General features: G+C 44.0%; 1 protein-coding gene across 5 annotated transcripts in view; it reads left to right on the plus strand.

Annotated features, from left to right (window-relative positions):
- Positions 1-19,816, plus strand: part of LOC138755894 (nucleolar transcription factor 1-like) — an 88,340-nt gene that overhangs the window by 52,149 nt on the left and 16,375 nt on the right. For 4 of the 5 annotated variants that reach the window (XM_069922687.1, XM_069922690.1, XM_069922691.1 and 1 more), the window contains exons 9-11: positions 873-914; positions 16,510-16,662; positions 18,688-18,831. In XM_069922687.1, the coding sequence (XP_069778788.1) occupies positions 873-914; positions 16,510-16,662; positions 18,688-18,831 (339 nt within the window). The remainder of the gene's footprint in view (positions 1-872; positions 915-16,509; positions 16,663-18,687; positions 18,832-19,816) is intronic. The other variant, XM_069922689.1, reaches the window with a different exon arrangement.

Consider the following 19,816-nt stretch of genomic DNA (forward strand, 5'->3'; position numbering starts at 1 on the left):
TAGGTTCAGATCCAGCCTGGTTTTAAAAGTGAATTGAAGTACAGGTATTGAGAAAGATCACCAAGGCAACAGACAGCACGATCATTAACAACCTTAAACTTGCTCGGTCTGGCTGACATGCTACACCTGACATTTGTCCTTCTGTTGTGGTCTAATGTTCCATTGTGCTGCAGGCAGTCTATCACAACAGATGGATCAGATGTTCAGATTCCGATTTATTGTCAGAGTACAGACATGAAATCACATACAACCCTGAGGTTCTTTTTTGTGCAGGTCAGGCAGAATGACCACTTATTGGTAGTGCAAAACGTAGCCATTTAAACAAATAAAAAATGTAAACAACTGACTGCAATACAGAGTTTAAAAAAAATGAATAAAGTGCAAAAATACGAGTCCTTAAATGAGTCCCAATGAGATTGTTGTTGAGGAATCTGATGGTGGAGGGGGAAGCAGCTGTTCCTGAACCTGGTGGCACCTACACCGCTCTCCTGATGGCAGTAGCGAGAACAGAGCGTGTGCTAGGTGGTGTGAGTCTTTGATGATGGCTGTTCTCCGACGGCAGCAGTCCCTGTAGATGTTCTCCATAGTGGGGAGGGGATTGCCTGTGATGTCCTGGGCTGTGTCCACTACCTTTTGGAGGGCTTTCTGCTTGGGTGCACTGGTGTCCCCGTACCAGATCGTGATGCAGCCGGCCAGCGCACTTTCCACCACACCTCTGTAGAAATTTGCCAGGGTTTCCGCTGTCATACCAAACCTCAGCAAACTCCTGTTGAGGAGAAGGCAGTGACGTGTTTTCTCTGCGATGTTCAGGAAGGGTTTGACATCCTCAAGAAAGGCAAATTGTTACCTTTTATTTTCTGTTCCTTCCTCAGAAGAAGAAGCAGTACGAGTTGGAGATACAGCACTTTCTAGAGGTGAGTAAGTGTCCACGCTGAGCCATGCTGTACCTGATCTGGGAGTGGATGTCAAAGGAGTTTTACTCTACACTGTCTTTGTTCTGCCTGGGACTGCATGCGTTTCTCCCCTTCAAGTTCCCCAAAATTCAAAAGTGCAGGTGGGGTGAATTGGCATCTGTTAATTCTCCCTCCCCTGAAGCTGAGTGGTAAAATCTGGAAGGAGCTGATAAGAATATGAAGGCTTCGGAAAGGGTACAGGAGAAGTTGTCAGGGCAGAGGGCAGATTACTATTTGAATGGCAATAGATTGGGAGATGGGGAGGTGCAGAGAGACCTAGGGGTTCTTGTGCACCAGTCTCTGAAGGCGAGCATGCAGGTACAGCAGGCGGTTAAAAAGGCAAATGGTATGTTGGCCTTCATATCAAGAGGGTTTGAGTCTAGGAACAAGGATACCTTACTGCAGCTGTACAGAGCCTTGGTGAGACCCCACCTGGAGTATTGTGTGCAGTTTTGGTCACCTTATCTAAGGAAGGATGTTCTTGCAATGGAGGGAGTGCAGAGGCGATTCACCAGGCTGAGACCTGGAATGGCAGGAATGACTTAGGAGGAAAGATTGCGCAAATTGGGATTGTACTCGCTGGAGTTTAGAAGATTGAGAGGGGATCTCATAGAGACCTATAAAATTCTGGCAGGACTGCACAGAATGGATGCGGAAGGGATGTTTCCAATGGTGGGGGAGTCCAGAACCCAGGACGATGGTTCGAGGATAATAGGCAAACCATTTAGGACCGAGATGAGGAGAAATTTCTTTACCCAGAGGTTGGTGAATCTGTGGAATTCATTGCCACAGAGGGCAGTAGAGGCAGGTTCATTGAATATATTTAAGAGGGAATTAAATCTATTTCTTCAGTATAAGGGAATTAGGGGTTACGGAGAGAAGGCGGGGACGGGGTACTGAACTTTAAGATCACCCATGATCTCATTGAATGGCGGAGCAGGCTCGAAGGGCCGAATGACGTACTCCTGCTCCTATCTCCTATGTTTCTATGTTTCAAGGGCGAGTGCTGTGGAGAGACATTGGACATACTTGGGTTATTTCCACAGGAGCTTCAGAGGGGAAACCTGGTAGCTTTATAAAATCATGACAGGGTGGACGGTCAGAATCTTTTCCCCACGGGAAAAGTGTCACGTATTGGAGGATGTTCATTGAAAGGTGAGGGCAAGGGAGGAGTCACGTGATGGAGTAGTGGCCGGGGGGGGAACTCCAGCCCTCTCCAGAAAAGTAAAAAAAAGATAGAGAAAAAACAAACGCACAAACATAAAAACCAAAACAAAGTGAAAGTGAAAGTGTGGAGAAAATGGCAAAGAAAGAAAAACCAAAAACAATGGGAAGAAAAGAAGAAGGAAAGACGTCGAAAGAAGAAGGTGAAGGCCTTACCTGTACGAGGAGGCCCGCCATGGAGAGAGAAGCCCGCTCCCTGAGGTCAGTGGAAGCCCCGAACTCGGGACTACAAAAATGGCTCACGGAGCCAAACAACACTGACGGGAGGGGGGACCAGCTGAGGAGTCGATCTCCACAGCTGAAACAGGCAACTACAACACAACAGCAAGAGGAAAACATAGAAAATAACGAGAGAATAACGAGAGCAAGAAAGAAGAGAATAAAAATAAGAAATCAAAGAAACAACAGATGACCAACCCAGAGGAAGAAGACCAGCAGCAAGACATTTCTAATAAAAATAAGAAGACCAAAAATACCCAACAAAATAAAATAAACAACCCAACAAGAAAACCAGAAGAGACAGAGGGAAAGGACACAGATCCTGGAGTGGACTCAGAAGGAGAGGAGGAAGAACACAGAGAAATGGAAGATGAAGGGAAGGGCAAGTACATGGATATATTTGTTTTTAAAGAATATATGGAATCAGTAAACGAATGGCAGTCACAAGAATTCAGTGAAATAAAAAGAAGAGTAAAAAGTACAGAAAAAAAATGAATAGATTAGAGATGATCATGACAGATATAGGAAAAAGAGTAGACAAGGTGGAAGAACGAGAAACAACCATAGAATTGGAATTAGAGGACTTAAAAAAGAAATTAGAAGAATCTGATAAAAAAGTTAAAGAGACACAGGAGCTGTTAGCTCAGAAGATAGATATAATGGAAAATTATAATAGAAGAAACAATATAAAGATAATGGGCCTTAAGGAAGATGAAGAAGGCAAGAATATGAGAGAATTTATAAAAGAATGGATCCCCAGGGTCCTAGGAAGACCAGAACTACAGGAAGAAATGGAAATAGAAAGGGCACATAGAACATTAGCCCCTAAACCACAACCACAACAAAAACCAAGATCCATTCTAGTAAAATTCTTAAGATATACAACAAGAGAAAATATATTGGAGAAAGCAATGAAGAAAATAAGAGAAGACAAAAAAACCACTGGAATACAAAGGTCAAAAAATTTTTTTCTAGCCAGATATAAGTTTTGAACTCTTGAAGAAGAGAAAGGAGTTCAATGCAGCAAAAACGACCCTATGGAAAAAAGGTTATAAATTTATGTTAAAATACCCAGCAGTACTTAAAATAGTTATTCCGGGGCAGCAAAACAAACTATTCTCAGATCCGGAAGAAGCACGAAAATTTGCAGAACAACTACAAAACAGACAGAGAGATGTCATTTTTGTTCTTGTTACAACAAACTATATGTATGTGTGTATGTAGGTGTATATATATATATATATATATATATATATATATATCTCGTGTTATATGGCGAGCTCTCCACTGGCCACCGTGACAGAGGTGCACCAAAGAAGAGGTACAAGGACTGCCTAAAGAAATCTCTTGGTGCCTGCCACATTGACCACCGCCAGGGGGCTGACATCGCCTCAAACCGTGCATCTTGGCGCCTCACAGTTTGGCGGGCAGCAACCTCCTTTGAAGAAGACCGCAGAGCCCACCTCACTGACAAAAGGCAAAGGAGGAAAAACCCAACACCCAACCCCAACCAACCAATTTTCCCCTGCAACCGCTGCAACCGTGTCTGCCTGTCCCGCATCGGACTTGTCAGCCACAAACGAGCCTGCAGCTGATGTGGACATTTACCCCCCTCCATAAATCTTCGTCCGCGAAGCCAAGCCAAAGAAGAGATATATATATATATGTGTATGTGTATGTATATATATAAAAAATAGAGTATAGGTAAAAACTAAGAAGGGAAAAAAAGGAAAGAAAGGAAGTAAGGAGGGATTTAAGAGAATGACCTTTGTTATATATGAAGATTAAAATCTTTTCTGGGGGGGGCTGGGTGGGGAAGAATTACGGTCACTGCGAAATCAGTTGACGCTTGCGAGTGAATTCGCAAATCCAAATGGAGAGGTGAGATGTGGTTGCCAGAAAAGGGACAAAGGGCAACTCAGGAAGGGGAGGAACTACTGGGGTTAAAGGAATTTTAGATAGGAGAATAGTGGAAATATTTTATGTTTTAGAAATGTTGGCTTGTAATGTGTTCAAAAAAAGAAAGCAGAAATGGATAAGAAGGGCAGGTGGTGCTGAGGAAATGGAAAGGAAAGATAAACAAAGTATGAAATGGCTATGTTGAATTATATGACTTTAAATATTAATGGAATACATAACCAAATCAAAAGGAAGAAACTGTTAAATTTACTGAAAAAATAAAAAATTGATATAGCATTCGTACAAGAAACACATCTAACTGAAGTAGAACACAAGAAATTAAAGAGAGATTGGATAGGATAGCAGCATCATATAATTCAAAAGCCACAGGAGTAGCTATATTAATCAATAAAAATGTACCAATCAAAATAGAAGAGGAAATAATAGATCCAGCAGGAAGATATGTAATGATAAAATGTCAGATATATTCAGAATTTTGGAATTTACTCAATGTATATTCACCTAATTAAGAAGATCAAAATTTATGCAAGATATCTTTTTGATGAAAGCAGACACGCAAGGGAACATACTAATAGGAGGGGATTTTAACCTTAATTTGGACTCAAACATGGATAAAACTGGGAAAAAAATAACAGAAAGAACAAAGTAACCAAATTTATAATTAAATCGATGCAAGAAATGCAACTTTTGGATATATGGAGGAAACAACACCCAAAGGAAAAGGAATATTTATATTATTCGGGTAGACATAAAACATACTCAAGGATAGACCTATTCCTGTTATCAGCCCACATTCAAGGGAGAGTTAGGAAAACGGAATATAAAGCTAGACTATTATCGGACCACTCACCCTTTTATTGGCAATAGAGGTAGAGGACATCCCACCAAGAATATATAGATGGAGATTAAACTCCATGCTACTTAAAAGGCAGGATTTTAGAGAATTCATTGAACGACAAATTAAAATGTACTTTGAAATAAATACGGAATCAGTGAAAGATAAGTTTATACTATGTGACGCAATGAAAGCGTTCATCAGAGGGCAAATAATAAGTTATGTAACTAAGATGAAGAAAGACTACAATTGGGAAACAGAACAGTTGGAAAGGGAAATAACAAATATAGAAAAAGAATTAGCAATAAAGGAAGATACAACTAAAAGAAGAGAATTAGCAGATAAAAAAATAAAATATGAAACACTACAAACATATAAGGTGGAGAAGAACATAATGAAGACAAAACAGAAATATTATGAACTAGGGGAAAAAACGCACAAAATTCTAGCATGGCAGCTTAAGACAGAACAAGCTAAGAAAATGGTATTGGCTTTAAGGAAAAAGGACAAGCAAATTACATATAATCCAACAGAGATCAATGAAAAATTCAGGGAATTCTATGAGCAACTATATCTAACTGAAAACGAAGGGAAAGAAGACAAAATAGATGAATTTCTAACTAAAATTGAACTACCGAAATTACAAACAGAGGAGCAAAATAAATTAATAAAACCATTTGAAATAGAAGAATTACAGGAGATAATAAAACTATCGAACAATAAAACACCAGGAGAGGATGGATTCCCAATAGAATTCTATAAAACATTTCTTCTTTGGCTTGGCTTCGTGGACGAAGATTTATGGAGGGGGTAAAAAGTCCACGTCAGCTGCAGGCTCGTTTGTGGCTGACAAGTCCGATGCGGGATAGGCAGACACGGTTGCAGCGGCTGCAGGGGAAAATTGGTTGGTTGGGGTTGGGTGTTGGGTTTTTCCTCCTTTGCCTTTTGTCAGGGAGGTGGGCTCTGCGGTCTTCTTCAAAGGAGGTTGCTGCCCGCCAAACTGTGAGGCGCCAAGATGCACGGTTTGAGGCGATATCAGCCCACTGGCGGTGGTCAATGTGGCAGTCACCAAGAGATTTCTTTAGGCAGTCCTTGTACCTTTTCTTTGGTGCACCTCTGTCACGGTGGTCAGTGGAGAGCTCACCATATAACACGATCTTGGGAAGGCGATGGTCCTCCATTCTGGAGACGTGACCCACCCAGCGCAGCTGGATCTTCAGCAGCGTGGACTCGATGCTGTCGACCTCTGCCATCTCGAGTACTTCGACGTTATTTAAAGACTTATTAATTCCTCCCCTTCTGGAAGTAATCAACCAGATTGATAAAACACAAAGCATACGAGATTCATGCAAAACAGCAATAATTACAGTAATACCAAAGACAGGGAAAGATCCACTCGCACCAGCGTCAATATCTTTACTTAACACAGATTATAAGGTAATAGCTAAACTATTAGCAAACAGATTAGCCGACTATGTACCAAAAATAGTAAATCTAGACCAAACTGGATTTATTAAAAAAAGACAAACAACAGACAATATCTGTAAATTTATTAACTTAATTCATGCAGTAGAAGGAAATAAAACTCCAACAGTAGCGGTTGCTTTAGATGCAGAGAAGGCCTTTGATAGATTAGAATGGAATTATTTATTCAAAGTACTACAAAAATTCAGCTTACCAGAGAAATATATTAATTGGATTGAAGCATTATATAAGGGGCAATTGGCGAAAGTGACAGTAAATGGATATATATCAAAACAATTTAACTTAAGCAGATCAACAAGGCAGGGATGTCTACTATCTCCCTCACTGTTTGGGTTAGCTATAGAACCACTAGCAGAACTGATAAGAACAGAAAATAAAATAAAAGGGATAAAAATAAAAGAGAAGGAATATAAAATCAGTCTATTTGCAGATGACGTTATAATATACTTAACAGAGCCAGAAATATCAATAAAAGAATTACATAGGAAATTGAAGGAATATGGAAAAGTGTCGGGGTACAAGATCAACGCAAATAAAAGTGAAGCAATGCCAATGAATAATGCGGATTTCTCAAAGTTTAAGAAAGAATCGCCATTTAGATGGCAAACGCAAGCAATGTGATACCTAGGTGTACAACTAAATAAAAACCTCGGCCATCTATATAAACTCAATTACCATCCATTAATGAAAAAAATTACAAGACGACTTAGAGCATTGGAAAGACTTACCACTGACACTGATAGGAAGGATAAACTGTATTAAAATGAACATTTTCCCAAGGATACAATACCTATTTCAGTCATTACCAATACGACTAACAGAGAAATTCTTCAAGGAGTTAAAGAAAATAATAAGGACATTTTTATGGAAAGGGGGGAAACCAAGGATAGCACTAGATAAATTAACAGAATGGTACAAACAAGGAGACTTACAACTACCAAACTTTAAAAATTATTATAGAGCCGCACAATTAAGATACCTATCAGATTTTTATCAAACAAGGGAAAAACCAGAGTGGACCAGATTAGAACTGGATAAAATAGGGGAGAAGATACCTGAACATATACTATAAAAATCGGATGAAAAATTGGTACAACGTAGGAGTTCTCCAGTATAACATCATCTGCTCAATATTTGAAAGAAGATTCATGTAGAACGGAATAAAACAAATTACCAATTATCAAAACTAATAATGACGCAAAATTAGTTACTCCCTTTTACAATAGATAACCTTTCCTTTAGAGAATGGGTGAAAAAAGGGATCAAAAGAATAGAAAATTGTTTTTCGGGAAATAAATTATTATCCTTTGAACAAATGAAGGATAAATATAATATAACTCACAATACAATGTTTGCATACTACCAACTGAAATCTTACTTGAAGGACAAATTGGGAAGCAGTCTGAAGTTACCAGAAGGAAGAAATTTTGAATATGTGATTACAGATACAATGATAATCAAAAAATTTGTAACAAACATGTACATCAAAGTGTAAGAAAAGGAGAACGAGGAAACAAATGGTAAAACTAAACAAAAATGGGAACAAGATTTAAACATAAAGATAAAGAAGGAAACGTGGGAGAAGTTATGCTCAGGAACTATGAGAAATACAATAAATACGAGGTTACGTATGATACAATATAACTGGATACAGAGGCTATACATTACACCTCAAAAGTTAAATAAATGGGACCCAACAGTATCTGACAGATGTTTTCGTTGTAAAAAAGAAATGGGAACAACAATTCATGCAATCTGGACATGTGAGAAAGTGGAAAAATTTTGGGAAGATCTAAACCAGATATTAAATAAAATCACAAAAAGCAATATACCAAAAAACCCAGAGATCTTCCTCCTAAGTAACATAAAAAACAAAGAATTTGGACGCAATTTGGATGGAGCACAAAAAAGATTTGTGATGATAGCCCTAGCTGTAGCAAAAAAATGTATTATGTCAGCCTGGAAATTAGAAGACAACTTGAGAATACAACAATGGTATATAGAAATGAATAAATGTATTCCATTAGAAAAAATAACCTATAATTTAAGAAATAACATCATAATATTCGAACAAATATGGGAGCCATACATGAAACATAATAGAGAAATTCTACCATGGACTTCCACCACCTAAAACACACATGTCAAACTCTGGCCCGCGGACCAAATATTTGGCCCGCAAGATCATATTAAATAAATATTAGAGTTGGCCCGCTGGCCGCCGCGCAAGTATAGCACGTGCACAGCAGCAAGCTCTACCATAGTAGTTTTTAGCACTTCCACAGCAGGCACAGCAGTACACCGATATAGTTAACGGGAAAGTTAATTAGATATTCACAGCGGCGCAGATACAACGGACCCGCCGCCTAGCTCCAACGGACCCGCCGCCTAGCTCCAACGGACCCGCCGCCTAGCTCCAACGTTGTTTAACGGGTTTAATGTATCTTATAGATTGAACTTCAAATAAATGGGAAAGGGAGTGAGGAAGGGAGGGGGGAAAAGGGGGAGAAAACGACACTATATATTTAAGAAGAAAAATGTCTGTATGTATCTTGGTCAATATGGTTTATAGTGTGAAAAAAAAAAAATTAAAAAAAAAAAGAAAGGTGAGGGCAAGGAAGGTTCATTGAGATGTGTGGGGCAAATAGTTTCCACATTGAGTGGTGGGTGCCCAGAATGGGCTGCCAGGGATAGTGGTGGTGTAAGGGCACTGATTTGCCAGATGCAACAGTCGTGTTTGAGGATTGTAGACGGGCACGTGAACAAGAAGGGGATGGAGGGATATCTGTCAGATGCAAGAAGCAGGGTTTTGTTGGATTTGGACATCATGTTCAGCACAGACGCGTGGGCTGAAGTGCCTGTTGCTGGTTTGGTTTCTTTGATAGGTTCGAGGAACGCACTACATAAGCCAGTACAAGCTTGGTGAGCTGAAATGATCTGTGGTATGAAAGCCTCGCTGTTCCTACCCACAGTTATCATGGGGCTAAAAGCCCATACGCTATAGGAGCAGGACCAGACCATTCATCCCATTGAGTCCATTCTGCCATTCCATCATGAGCTGATCCATTCTCTCACTCAGCCCCTCTCCCTTGCCTTCTCCCTATACCCTTTGATATCCTGACTATTCAGAGACCTATCCATCTCTGCCTTAAATATGCCCAATGACCTGGTCTCCATAGTTGCCTCTGTTTTAAATGGGCCCCTTCAAACCTGAAGTTGTACCCCCTTGTCCTTGACTCCCCTCCCATGGGAAACAACTTGGCCGCATTTACTGAGTAAAGGAAGTACTGGAACATCAGCAGGTCAGACCAGATCTGTGGGAAGAGAAACCGAGTTAACAGGTCAGAACAGGGAAGGAGAGAAAAGAATCTTGTTAAATGGAAGGGAGGAGAGAGATCTCTGCAAGGGGAACACTGGGGTGAGCATGAGGGTAAGGTGTGAACAAGGTCCACAAATCAATGGAAGCAACTCATTAGTGGGAATGTTGCAGTTGCAAAATGTAGCTGAAGGGAGCATACTGAGCAGGAGGGAGAGTCGTGGGAGGGGGCTCTGTTGTACGAGGGGTAGTAGTGGGAGGGGGTTTTTTTGTAAGGGGAAGTAACAGGCATTTCTGTGGCTACAAATGGGACTCCAGCTTGGTATTCTGGTCCAGGTGCTTGGATCAAGATGACCCGGAGCAGTTGCAAGACTTTCTGAAACGGGAGTGTGAATGACAATAGGTTGTGGTGCCTGTAGGTAGGCAAAGTGGAAAGTTTCTGCGGCATGTGTGACAGCTGTGTAAACAGCAAGCAGGTCCACAAAGGATGTAAGCTTTGCATTGCTTTGGCTGCCATGGTTCCTGAGTAAAAGGGTAGAAGAATGAGTCAGTGAATGTGAAGGAGAAGACGTAGCAAGGAAATGGGCTGAAGGTTCTTGGGTCATTGGGATGGTTTGCAAAGAAGATGGGACCTGCATAGGGATTGCCCCTAAACCCCTAAACCAGGGATTGCCCCTAAACCCCTAAGCCAGGGATTGCCCCTAAACCCCTAAACCAGGGATTGCCCCTAAACCCCTAAGCCAGGGATTGCCCCTAAACCCCTAAACCAGGGATTGCCCCTAAACCCCTAAGCCAGGGATTGCCTCTAAACCCCTAAGCCAGGGATTGCCCCTAAACCCCTAAGCCAGGGATTGCCCCTAAACCCCTAAGCCAGGGATTGCCCCTAAACCCCTAAGCCAGGGATTGCCCCTAAACCCCTAAGCCAGGGATTGCCCCTAAACCCCTAAGCCAGGGATTGCCCCTAAACCCCTAAGCCAGGGATTGCCCCTAAACCCCTAAGCCAGGGATTGCCCCTAAACCCCTAAGCCAGGGATTGCCCCTAAACCCCTAAACCAGGGATTGCCCCTAAACCCCTAAACCAGGGATTGCCCCTAAACCCCTAAGCCAGGGATTGCCCCTAAACCCCTAAGCCAGGGATTGCCCCTAAACCCCTAAGCCAGGGATTGCCCCTAAACCCCTAAGCCAGGGATTGCCCCTAAACCCCTAAACCAGGGATTGCCCCTAAACCCCTAAGCCAGGGATTGCCCCTAAACCCCTAAACCAGGGATTGCCCCTAAACCCCTAAGACAGGGATTAAACTAGTTTGGCAGGGGGGTGGGGAACAGAGGGTGAGAGCAGTGTCCAGGGAGTATGGCCACCTAGCTAGGAATAAAAAAAGATAACAAAGGTAGGATGGAGATTAGGGTAGAAGGTAAAAAAGAGAATATAGGTGAGGGTCATTCTCTGAGATGCATATATTTTAATGCAAGAAGCATAGTGAACAAGGTAGATGAGCTTAGAGCATGGACAGATACTTGGGGTCACGATATTGTGGCAATTAGTGAGACCTGGCTACAGGAGGGGCAGGACTGGCAACTTAATGTTCCGGGATACATTTGTTTTAGATGTGATAGATCAGGGGGTAAAAAAGGAGGAGAAGTTGCTCTGCTTGTTAGGGAGGACATTACTGCCGTGAGGTGGCAGGATAGTATGGAGGGATCGACTAGTGAGGCTGTTTAGGTGGAATTGAAGGGTGGAGGAGGCAAGAGGGTGCTAATAGGGGTTTATTACAGACCACCAAATGGGCCAAGGGAATTAGAGGAACAAATTTGTAGGGAGATAACGTATATGTGTGAAAATCATAGGGTAGTGATCATGGGAGATTTTAACTTCCCACACATTGATTGGGATACCCATATGGTTAGAGGGCTGGATGGGCTGGAGTTCGTTAAATGTGTTCAGGATTGTTTTCTAAATCAGTTAGTAGAAGAACCGACTCGGGATGGTGTAATACTGGATCTCCTGTTAGGGAACGAGCTAGGTCAGGTAGCGGACATTAATGTTGGAGAACAAATTGGGTCTAGTGACCATAATTCTGTTAGTTTTAGGGTAGTTTTAAGGAAGAGCAAGGAGAGGCCTAAAGTTGAGGTTCTGGATTGGAAAAGAGCAAATTTCGTAGGAATAAGAAGGGATTTGGGGAGTATTGAGTGGGACAGGATATTTTCAGGTAAGGATGTTAATGAAAAATGGAGGATATTCAAAAAAGAAATTTTGAGGGTACAGAGTAGTTATGTCCCAGTCTGGATCAAAGGAAAGGCTGGAAGTCATAGGGAGGCTTGGTTTTCGAGGAATATTGGAAATTTGGTTAGGAGAAAAAGGGAGGTGTACAAGAGGTATAAAGAGCAGGGAGCTGAGAAGTTGAAGGAGGACTACAAGGAGTGTAGAAGGAATCTTAAGAAAGAAATTTAAAAAAAGGCACGAAGAGGCTTTGGCTGACAGAGTAAAAATAAATCCAAAGGGTTTCTACAAGTACATTAAAAGTAAAAGATTAGTGAGAGATAAAATTGGACCCCTTGTAGATAGCGAGGGTAGGCTGAGTGAGAAGTCTGAGGAAATGGGGGAAATTTTGAATGATTTCTTTGCCTCGGTATTCACTAGAGAAAAAAATGTTGAACCAGTTGAAGTAAAGAAAAATAGTGGGGAGGTCATGAAGCATATAAGGATAACCGAGGAGGTAGTGATGGCTGTGTTAAAAAAGATAAAGGTGGATAAATCTCCCGGACCGGACAAAATATTCCCTTGGACACTCAGGGAGGCTAGTGGACAGTTAGTGGGGCCATTAACAGAGATATTTAGGACGTCACTGGCCACGGGGGTGGTACCAAAGGATTGGAGGGTGGCGCATGTGGTTCCTCTATTTAAGAAAGGGTCCAAATGCAAACCTGGGAATTATAGGCCTGTAAGTCTGACGTCTGTGATGAGCAAGTTGATGGAAAGTGTTCTGAGGGATGCTATTTACAAATTTTTGGACGTACAAGGATAGGGAGTAATCAGCATGGTTTTGTCAGGGGTAGATCATGCTTGACAAACCTGATTGAGTTCTTCGAGGGGGTTACAAAAAAGGTTGATGAAGGGAAAGCTGTGGATGTTGTCTATTTGGACTTTAGTAAAGCTTTTGACAAAGTTCCCCACAGGAGGTTAGGAAAAAAGGTGGAGGCATTAGGTATAAATAAAGAGGTAGTGAAATGGATTCAGCAGTGGTTGGATGGAAGGTGTCAGAGAGTAGTGGTAGACAATTGTTTGTCCAATTGGAGGCCAGTGACTAGTGGAGTTCCTCAGGGTTCGGTCCTGGGTCCACTATTATTTGTTATATATATTAACGATCTGGATGTAGGGGTAGAGAATTGGATAAGCAAGTTTGCGGATGACACAAAGATTGGTGGTGTTGTGGACAGTGAGGTAGATTACCGTTGATTAAAAGGTGATTTAGGAAGGCTGGAGGTGTGGGCTGAGAAATGGCTGATGGAATTTAATACAGATAAATGTGAGGTGCTGCATTTTGGAAAGGCCAATCTAAATAGGTCATATACATTGAATGGTAGACAATTGAGGAGTGCAGAGCAACAAAGGGATTTAGGCGTTATGGTAAATAGTACCCTCAAGGCTGATACTCAGGTAGATGGTGTGGAGAAGAAGGCATTTGGAATGTTAGCCTTCATAAATCGGAGTATTGAATTCAAGAATAGGGAGGTTATGATGAAATTGTACAAGGCATTGGTGAGGCCAAATTTGGAGTACTGTGTACAGTTTTGGTCACCAAATTATAGGAAAGATATAAACAAAATAGAGAGAGTGCAGAGAAGGTTCACGAGAATGTTGACAGGATTTCAGGGTCTGAGTTACAGGGAAAGGTTGTGCAGACTGGGGCTTTTTTCTCTGGAGCGGAGAAGATTGAGAGGGGACTTGATAGAGGTGTTTAAGATTTTAAAAGGGACAGACAGAGTAAATGTGGATAGACTTTTTCAATTAAGAAAGGGGGAGATTCAAACTAGAGGACATGGTTTAAGATTGAAGGGGGAAAATTATAAGGGGAACATGAGGGGAAATTTCTTTACGCAAAGGGTGGTAGGGATGTGGAATGAGCTTCCGGCAGACGTGGTCGAGGCGGGATCATTGGTTACATTTAAGGAAAGTCTGGATCGTTACATGGATAGGAGGGGACTAGAGGGGTATGGACCGGGTGCTGGTCAGTGGGACGAGGAGGGTGGGGATTTGCTACGGCATGGACTAGTAGGGCCGAACTGGCCTGTTCTGTGCTGTAAGTGGTTATATGGTTATATGGTTAAGACCAGTCAGCCACGAGGGAAAGACTAGGACCCCTTAAAGACCAGGAACCACAGGAGATGGCTGAGCTTTGACGAGTATTCACCATGCAAGGCAACTCAAACTGCAATGTCCTGATAGTCATGTTACAGAATAGGAGGTGCTGAAGGTCTTAGAACATGGTAAAGAAGAAAATCTGCAGATTCTGGGGTTAAGGGGCCTCTTCTACTCTCCCACCTGCATCCACCTACCTGTTAGTCTGTGCTTCACCTCTTCCCCATCCCTCCCATTCTCTCATTTTTATTCAGGTACCTGCCCACTTTTTCCTGATGAAGAGCCCAGGCCTGAACTGTTGGTTACCTTTTACTTCCAGTGGATGCTGAGTGACCTGCTGAGGTCCTCCAGCACGTTTGTGTATTGTCGTAAAACGTAAATCCCCGGGTCCTGAGTAGGTGCATCCCAGGACCTTGTGGGAACCCTGGCAGAGACATTTTGCATCATGGTTTGAGATGGGGGAAGTCTGGGGGACGAGGGGGTGGGGTTAATGTTGTGCCCTTATTTAAAGTCTCTAATGACGAACCAGGGATCTACAGGTCTGTGAGTGTAATGTCTGGTGGGAAAGGTTACTGGAGGGGATTCCGAGAGACAGGATCTTCCTGGGTTTGGAAAGGCAAGGATTCATTAGGGGCAGTCAGTGTGGTTTTGTACGTGGGAAATCATGTCTCCAGAATCTGACTGAGTTCTTTTGAAGAGATAGCTAGTGGTCTTCCAGGAATTCACCAAGGCCTTTTTTTCTTTAAAAAAAAATTAAATTTAGACGTACAGCACAGTTACAGGCCGTTCTGGCCCACGAACCCATGCTGCCCAATTACACCCCCAGTACGTTTCAAATGGTGGAAGGAAACTGGAGCACCTGGAGGAAACCTACACAGACATTGGGAGAATGTACAAACTCCTTGCAGACAGTGCAGGATTTGAACCCCTGGACACGATTGCCAGGATTGTAACGGTGTTGCGCTAACCGCTACTCCAACTATGCTGCCCTATGTCAACTGTACCACCTTTGACAAAGTCCTGCATGGTAGACTGGACTTGAAGGACATGGAAATGAGGGTGAGCTGGCCCATTGGATGCTGGACCAGTAATTGGTGCTAGGTCCCCTCATGTTGGTCATCTACTTGAATAACCGTGTGGTTGGTAGGTTTATAGATATCATCAAGATTGGTGGTGAGGTGGACAGTGAAGGTGGTTATCCGTCATGACACCAGGATCAAAATGAACTGGAAACAAGGCCCATAGAAAGGTGGTGTGTATTGGGACTAACAATGAGGAGGGGATACACCATGAATGGTCGGGTCTTGGGAATATCTGCCTGACGAAGGGCCCAAGTCCATATGTAGATCGTAGTCACACAGGATGGTGTGGATAGGAAAGCATGGGAATACTAGCCTTCACTGGTCAGGGCATTGAATGAAAAATTAAAGAGGTTATGTGCCAACTTTATAATGATGGGTCAGGTTTCTGCTGGTGTACTGTGGGCATTTCTGCTCACTACACCGTCGGAAGGATTTGACAGTTGCTGGAGAGAGTGTAGAGGGGATTCTCCAGGACATTGACTGGGATGGAACAGTTTAGTCAGGAGATGAGTCTGGAGACCTGTTCTCCCTGGAGCAGAGGAGGTTAAGAAGGAACGACTGAGGTGTATAATATTATGAGGCTATGCAGATAGAGTAAACTGAAAGAAATTTTTCTCAGTATCTGAAGTCAGTAAAACTGGACGTCATGTCTTTGGGTAATGATGTGACAGATAAAGAGGGGAGCTGAGGGAAATCTTTGTCACCCAGACAGCAGTGAGTACCTGGAACACACTGCCAGAGAGAGTGGTCAAAGTTGTATTGTTGACAGCATTTAAGAAGTGTCCAGTGAGCACTTGAATTGGCCGGGTAAAGAGACCATAGGAGCTCTACTCAGCATCTCCCCCCTGTTATACTTGTCCTTTGTTCCAAAATGGAATATTATCAGTTCTTAATAATGTAACCGTGACAACAAATGATTTTTTCTTTCATCGTGTCTGCATTCTTCAGTCTTTCTTCAACTGTTTTGTCTTTTCTTTCCTGATTCCGTCCCTCGCTGTTTGGTTGTGTGTGTGTGTGTGTGTGTGTGTGTGTGTGTTACTTTCAGCCAGTCCCTGTGGCTACCTGTTGTGTGCTTCAGCTGTGGTTTATATTGAGGAATAAACTTGCTGTATTGCTCAGAGCTTGCCAGAGGAAGAACGGGAGAGAGTTTTGTTGGAGGAGAAGATTGGGGGAAGCAAAGTTACCAATAACATCACAGCAAATGCACAGAACAATGGTTCTCAGCGGTCAAAACCCAACTCTCCAAGCTCGCCAACATCACCAAGCTGCAAGGTGAGTTCCCGGACAGCCAGTGGTCATCTATGCTTTTTCCTGGCTGGGCTGATATGTGACTCCAGTTCAATGCCAAAGCAGTTGAATCTATTTGATTCCAAGTGGCTAAGGGATACCAGGTGTCGGTGGTTGAAGGAGGCAGCCCACTGCCACCCTCACATCATCCTTGACCAGGGGGAAGGCAGGAAATTCAGTCCAACCGCAGCTTGAGGCTGGACGCTGAGTCAGTGAAGAAGAACTTGGAGATCACTGAGGAGGGACCTCGTTACTGTAAACAGGAAGAAACTAATCTAGTGGGATTGCCTCTCGACCTTCTGCTCCTGCATGGAGCTCTGGTGATGACAGAATCCAACTCAGCTGAAACACCCATTGCAAAAAACAAGAGCCCATCTCTCTCCTTCCCCCTGACAATCTGCATCTGCAGAACCTGACCTGCAGGGAAGGAGGGCAGCTCCCAAGAGCAGCACGGGAGTGACAGGAAGGGGAACAGAGGGGATGTTGCTCAGACTGAGTTGTAAGGAGAGGATGGATAGGCTGGGTCTTTATGGCCCAGAGAGTTGGAGACTGAAAGATGACCTCATAGCAGTTTGTAAAATCATGAGGGGTCTTGGATTAAGTCTTTTCCCCAGGGTGCATGACTCTAGATTGAGACAACATGGGATTGCGGTGAGGGGCGAGATTAAAAGGAGCCTGAGGGCAACGTTTCCATGCAGAAGGTGTTCTGTATCTGGAACGAGCTGCCAGAGGAAACTGTAGGAGTGGCACGATTTTGACATTCACAAGATCACAGATATAGGACCAGAAGTAGGTCCATTGGGTCTGCTCTGCCATTTAGTCATGAGCTGAACCTTATCACTCAGCTTCACTCCCCGGCCTGCTCCCCATAACTCTTGATGCACTGACTTTCAAATGATGTCAACATGGACAGGAAAGGTCTAGCAGCATATGGACCAAATGCAGGCCAATGGGACTAGTGCTGGGTATCAACATGTTGGGCATGAATGAGTTGGGAAGGGTCTGTTCCATGGTGTGTGGACTGAGGTCGGGTTGCTGTGCTCCACCCCGCCAGAGAGAAAGGCCAGTGAGGAAGGCCAGTGAGGAAGGCCAGAGAGGAAGGCCAGTGAGGAAGGCCAGAGAGAAAGGCCAGTGAGGAAGGCCAGGGAGGAAGGCCAGAGAGGAAGGCCAGGGAGGAAGGCCAGTGAGGAAGGCCAGAGAGAAAGGCCAGTGAGGAAGGCCAGAGAGAAAGGCCAGTGAGGAAGGCCAGTGAGGAAGGCCAGAGAGGAAGGCCAGCGAGGAAGGCCAGAGAGGAAGGCCAACGAGGAAGGCCAGAGAGGAAGGCCAGCGAGGAAGTCCAGTGAGGAAGGCCAGTGAGGAAGGCCAGAGAGGAAGGCCAGAGAGGAAGGCCAGTGAGGAAGGCCAGTGAGGAAGGCCAGAGAGGAAGGCCAGTGAGGAAGGCCAGTGAGGGCCAGAGAGGAAGGCCAGTGAGGAAGGCCAGAGAGGAAGGCCAGTGAGGAAGACCAGTGAGGGCCAGAGAGGAAGGCCAGCGAGGAAGGCCAGAGAGGAAGGCCAGCGAGGAAGGCCAGAGAGGAAGGCCAGCGAGGAAGTCCAGTGAGGAAGGCCAGCGAGGAAGGCCAGAGAGGAAGGCCAGAGAGGAAGGCCAGTGAGGAAGGCCAGTGAGGAAGGCCAGAGAGGAAGGCCAGTGAGGAAGGCCAGTGAGGAAGGCCAGTGAGGAAGGCCAGTGAGGAAGGCCAGTGAGGAAGGCCAGTGAGGGCCAGAGAGGAAGGCCAGTGAGGAAGGCCAGAGAGGAAGGCCAGTGGGGAAGGCCAGAGAGGGAGGCCAGTGGGGAAGGCCAGAGAGGAAGGCCAGTGGGGAAGGCCAGTGAGGAAGGCCAGAGGGGAAGGCCAGTGAGGAAGGCCAGAGGGGAAGGCCAGTGGGCTTTCACTAATTGCTGCACATATTCACATCTTTATAACTGAGTGCTCTCATGCCCAATGTTTCACTTCATCTATCTCTTTTCTGCTGCAGAGTATCCCCGAACGGCCTCAGCAGCCCATATCTGCCATGTTCCTCTTCTTCCAGGAAAAGCGGAAGAAGAACCCTGACCTAACAGAGAGTGAGCTGACGCGCCAACTTGCCAGGATGTGGAATGAGCTGTCAGAGAAGAAGAGGGTAGGCCAGTCTAGCCATGGGTATTGGGGAGATACCTATGTACATCTATCACCTTGGTCCAGTCTCCCATCCCCTCCACATTGTTCCCTTCTCTCCTGAACCCTTTGATAGTGGACAACTCCATTGACCATAAGACATAGGAGCAGAAATAGACCATTCAGCCCATCGATTCTTCCCCACCATTTAATCATGAGCTGATCCATTTTCCCACTCAGCCCCACTGCCCAGCCTTCTTCCCATAACCTTTGATGCCCTGGCTAATCAAAAACCCATCAATCTCTCCCTTAAATACACCTAATGACCTGCCCTCCACAACCACCAGTGGCAACAAGTTCCACGGATTCTCCTCCCTCTGGCTGCAGAAATTCCTCGGTATCTCTGTTTGAAGTGGACGCCCTTCGATCCTGAGGTTGTGCCGTCTTGTCCTAGACTCTCCCACCATGAATGATTTATCATGCTGACTCATTGTAAGTGTTGGGTTTACAGCCACGACTAAAACCTTTAGCCATCTTACTAATAATGTGGTCATTCATTACATAGGGACCTGTGGACATGTGAGTTCTTGCCCCATTGGTACTTTAGAAACCAAGTCCCCGTGTTGATCTAAGTGGGGAACAAGAAAAGTAATGGGGCCAAGGGTTTGGATCTTTCAAAGAGCTAGCACAGTGGTGACGGGATGAATGGTTGAAAGTCTGCAGACATTGTGTAGTAAAAACTCAGAAATGCTGTAGGAACTCAGCAACGTTCATAGGAGGTAGAGGTATTAAACCGATGTCTCGGGCCTGATGGTTGTCTTGAGATATGAAGTGGGTGGGTGAGTGTCTGCTGTAAAAACACACAGAAACGCTGGAGGAACTCAGCTGGTCTGACAAATGTTCTCATAGAACATAAAACAATACAGCGTGGTACAGGCCCTTTGGCCCTCGATATATCCTAAATATCGCTTCCTAAAAAATGTATTAAACCCCATAACCCTCTATATTTC

The sequence above is a fragment of the Narcine bancroftii genome, chromosome 2 (genome assembly GCF_036971445.1).
Source record: "Narcine bancroftii isolate sNarBan1 chromosome 2, sNarBan1.hap1, whole genome shotgun sequence".
Lineage (NCBI taxonomy): Eukaryota > Metazoa > Chordata > Chondrichthyes > Torpediniformes > Narcinidae > Narcine > Narcine bancroftii.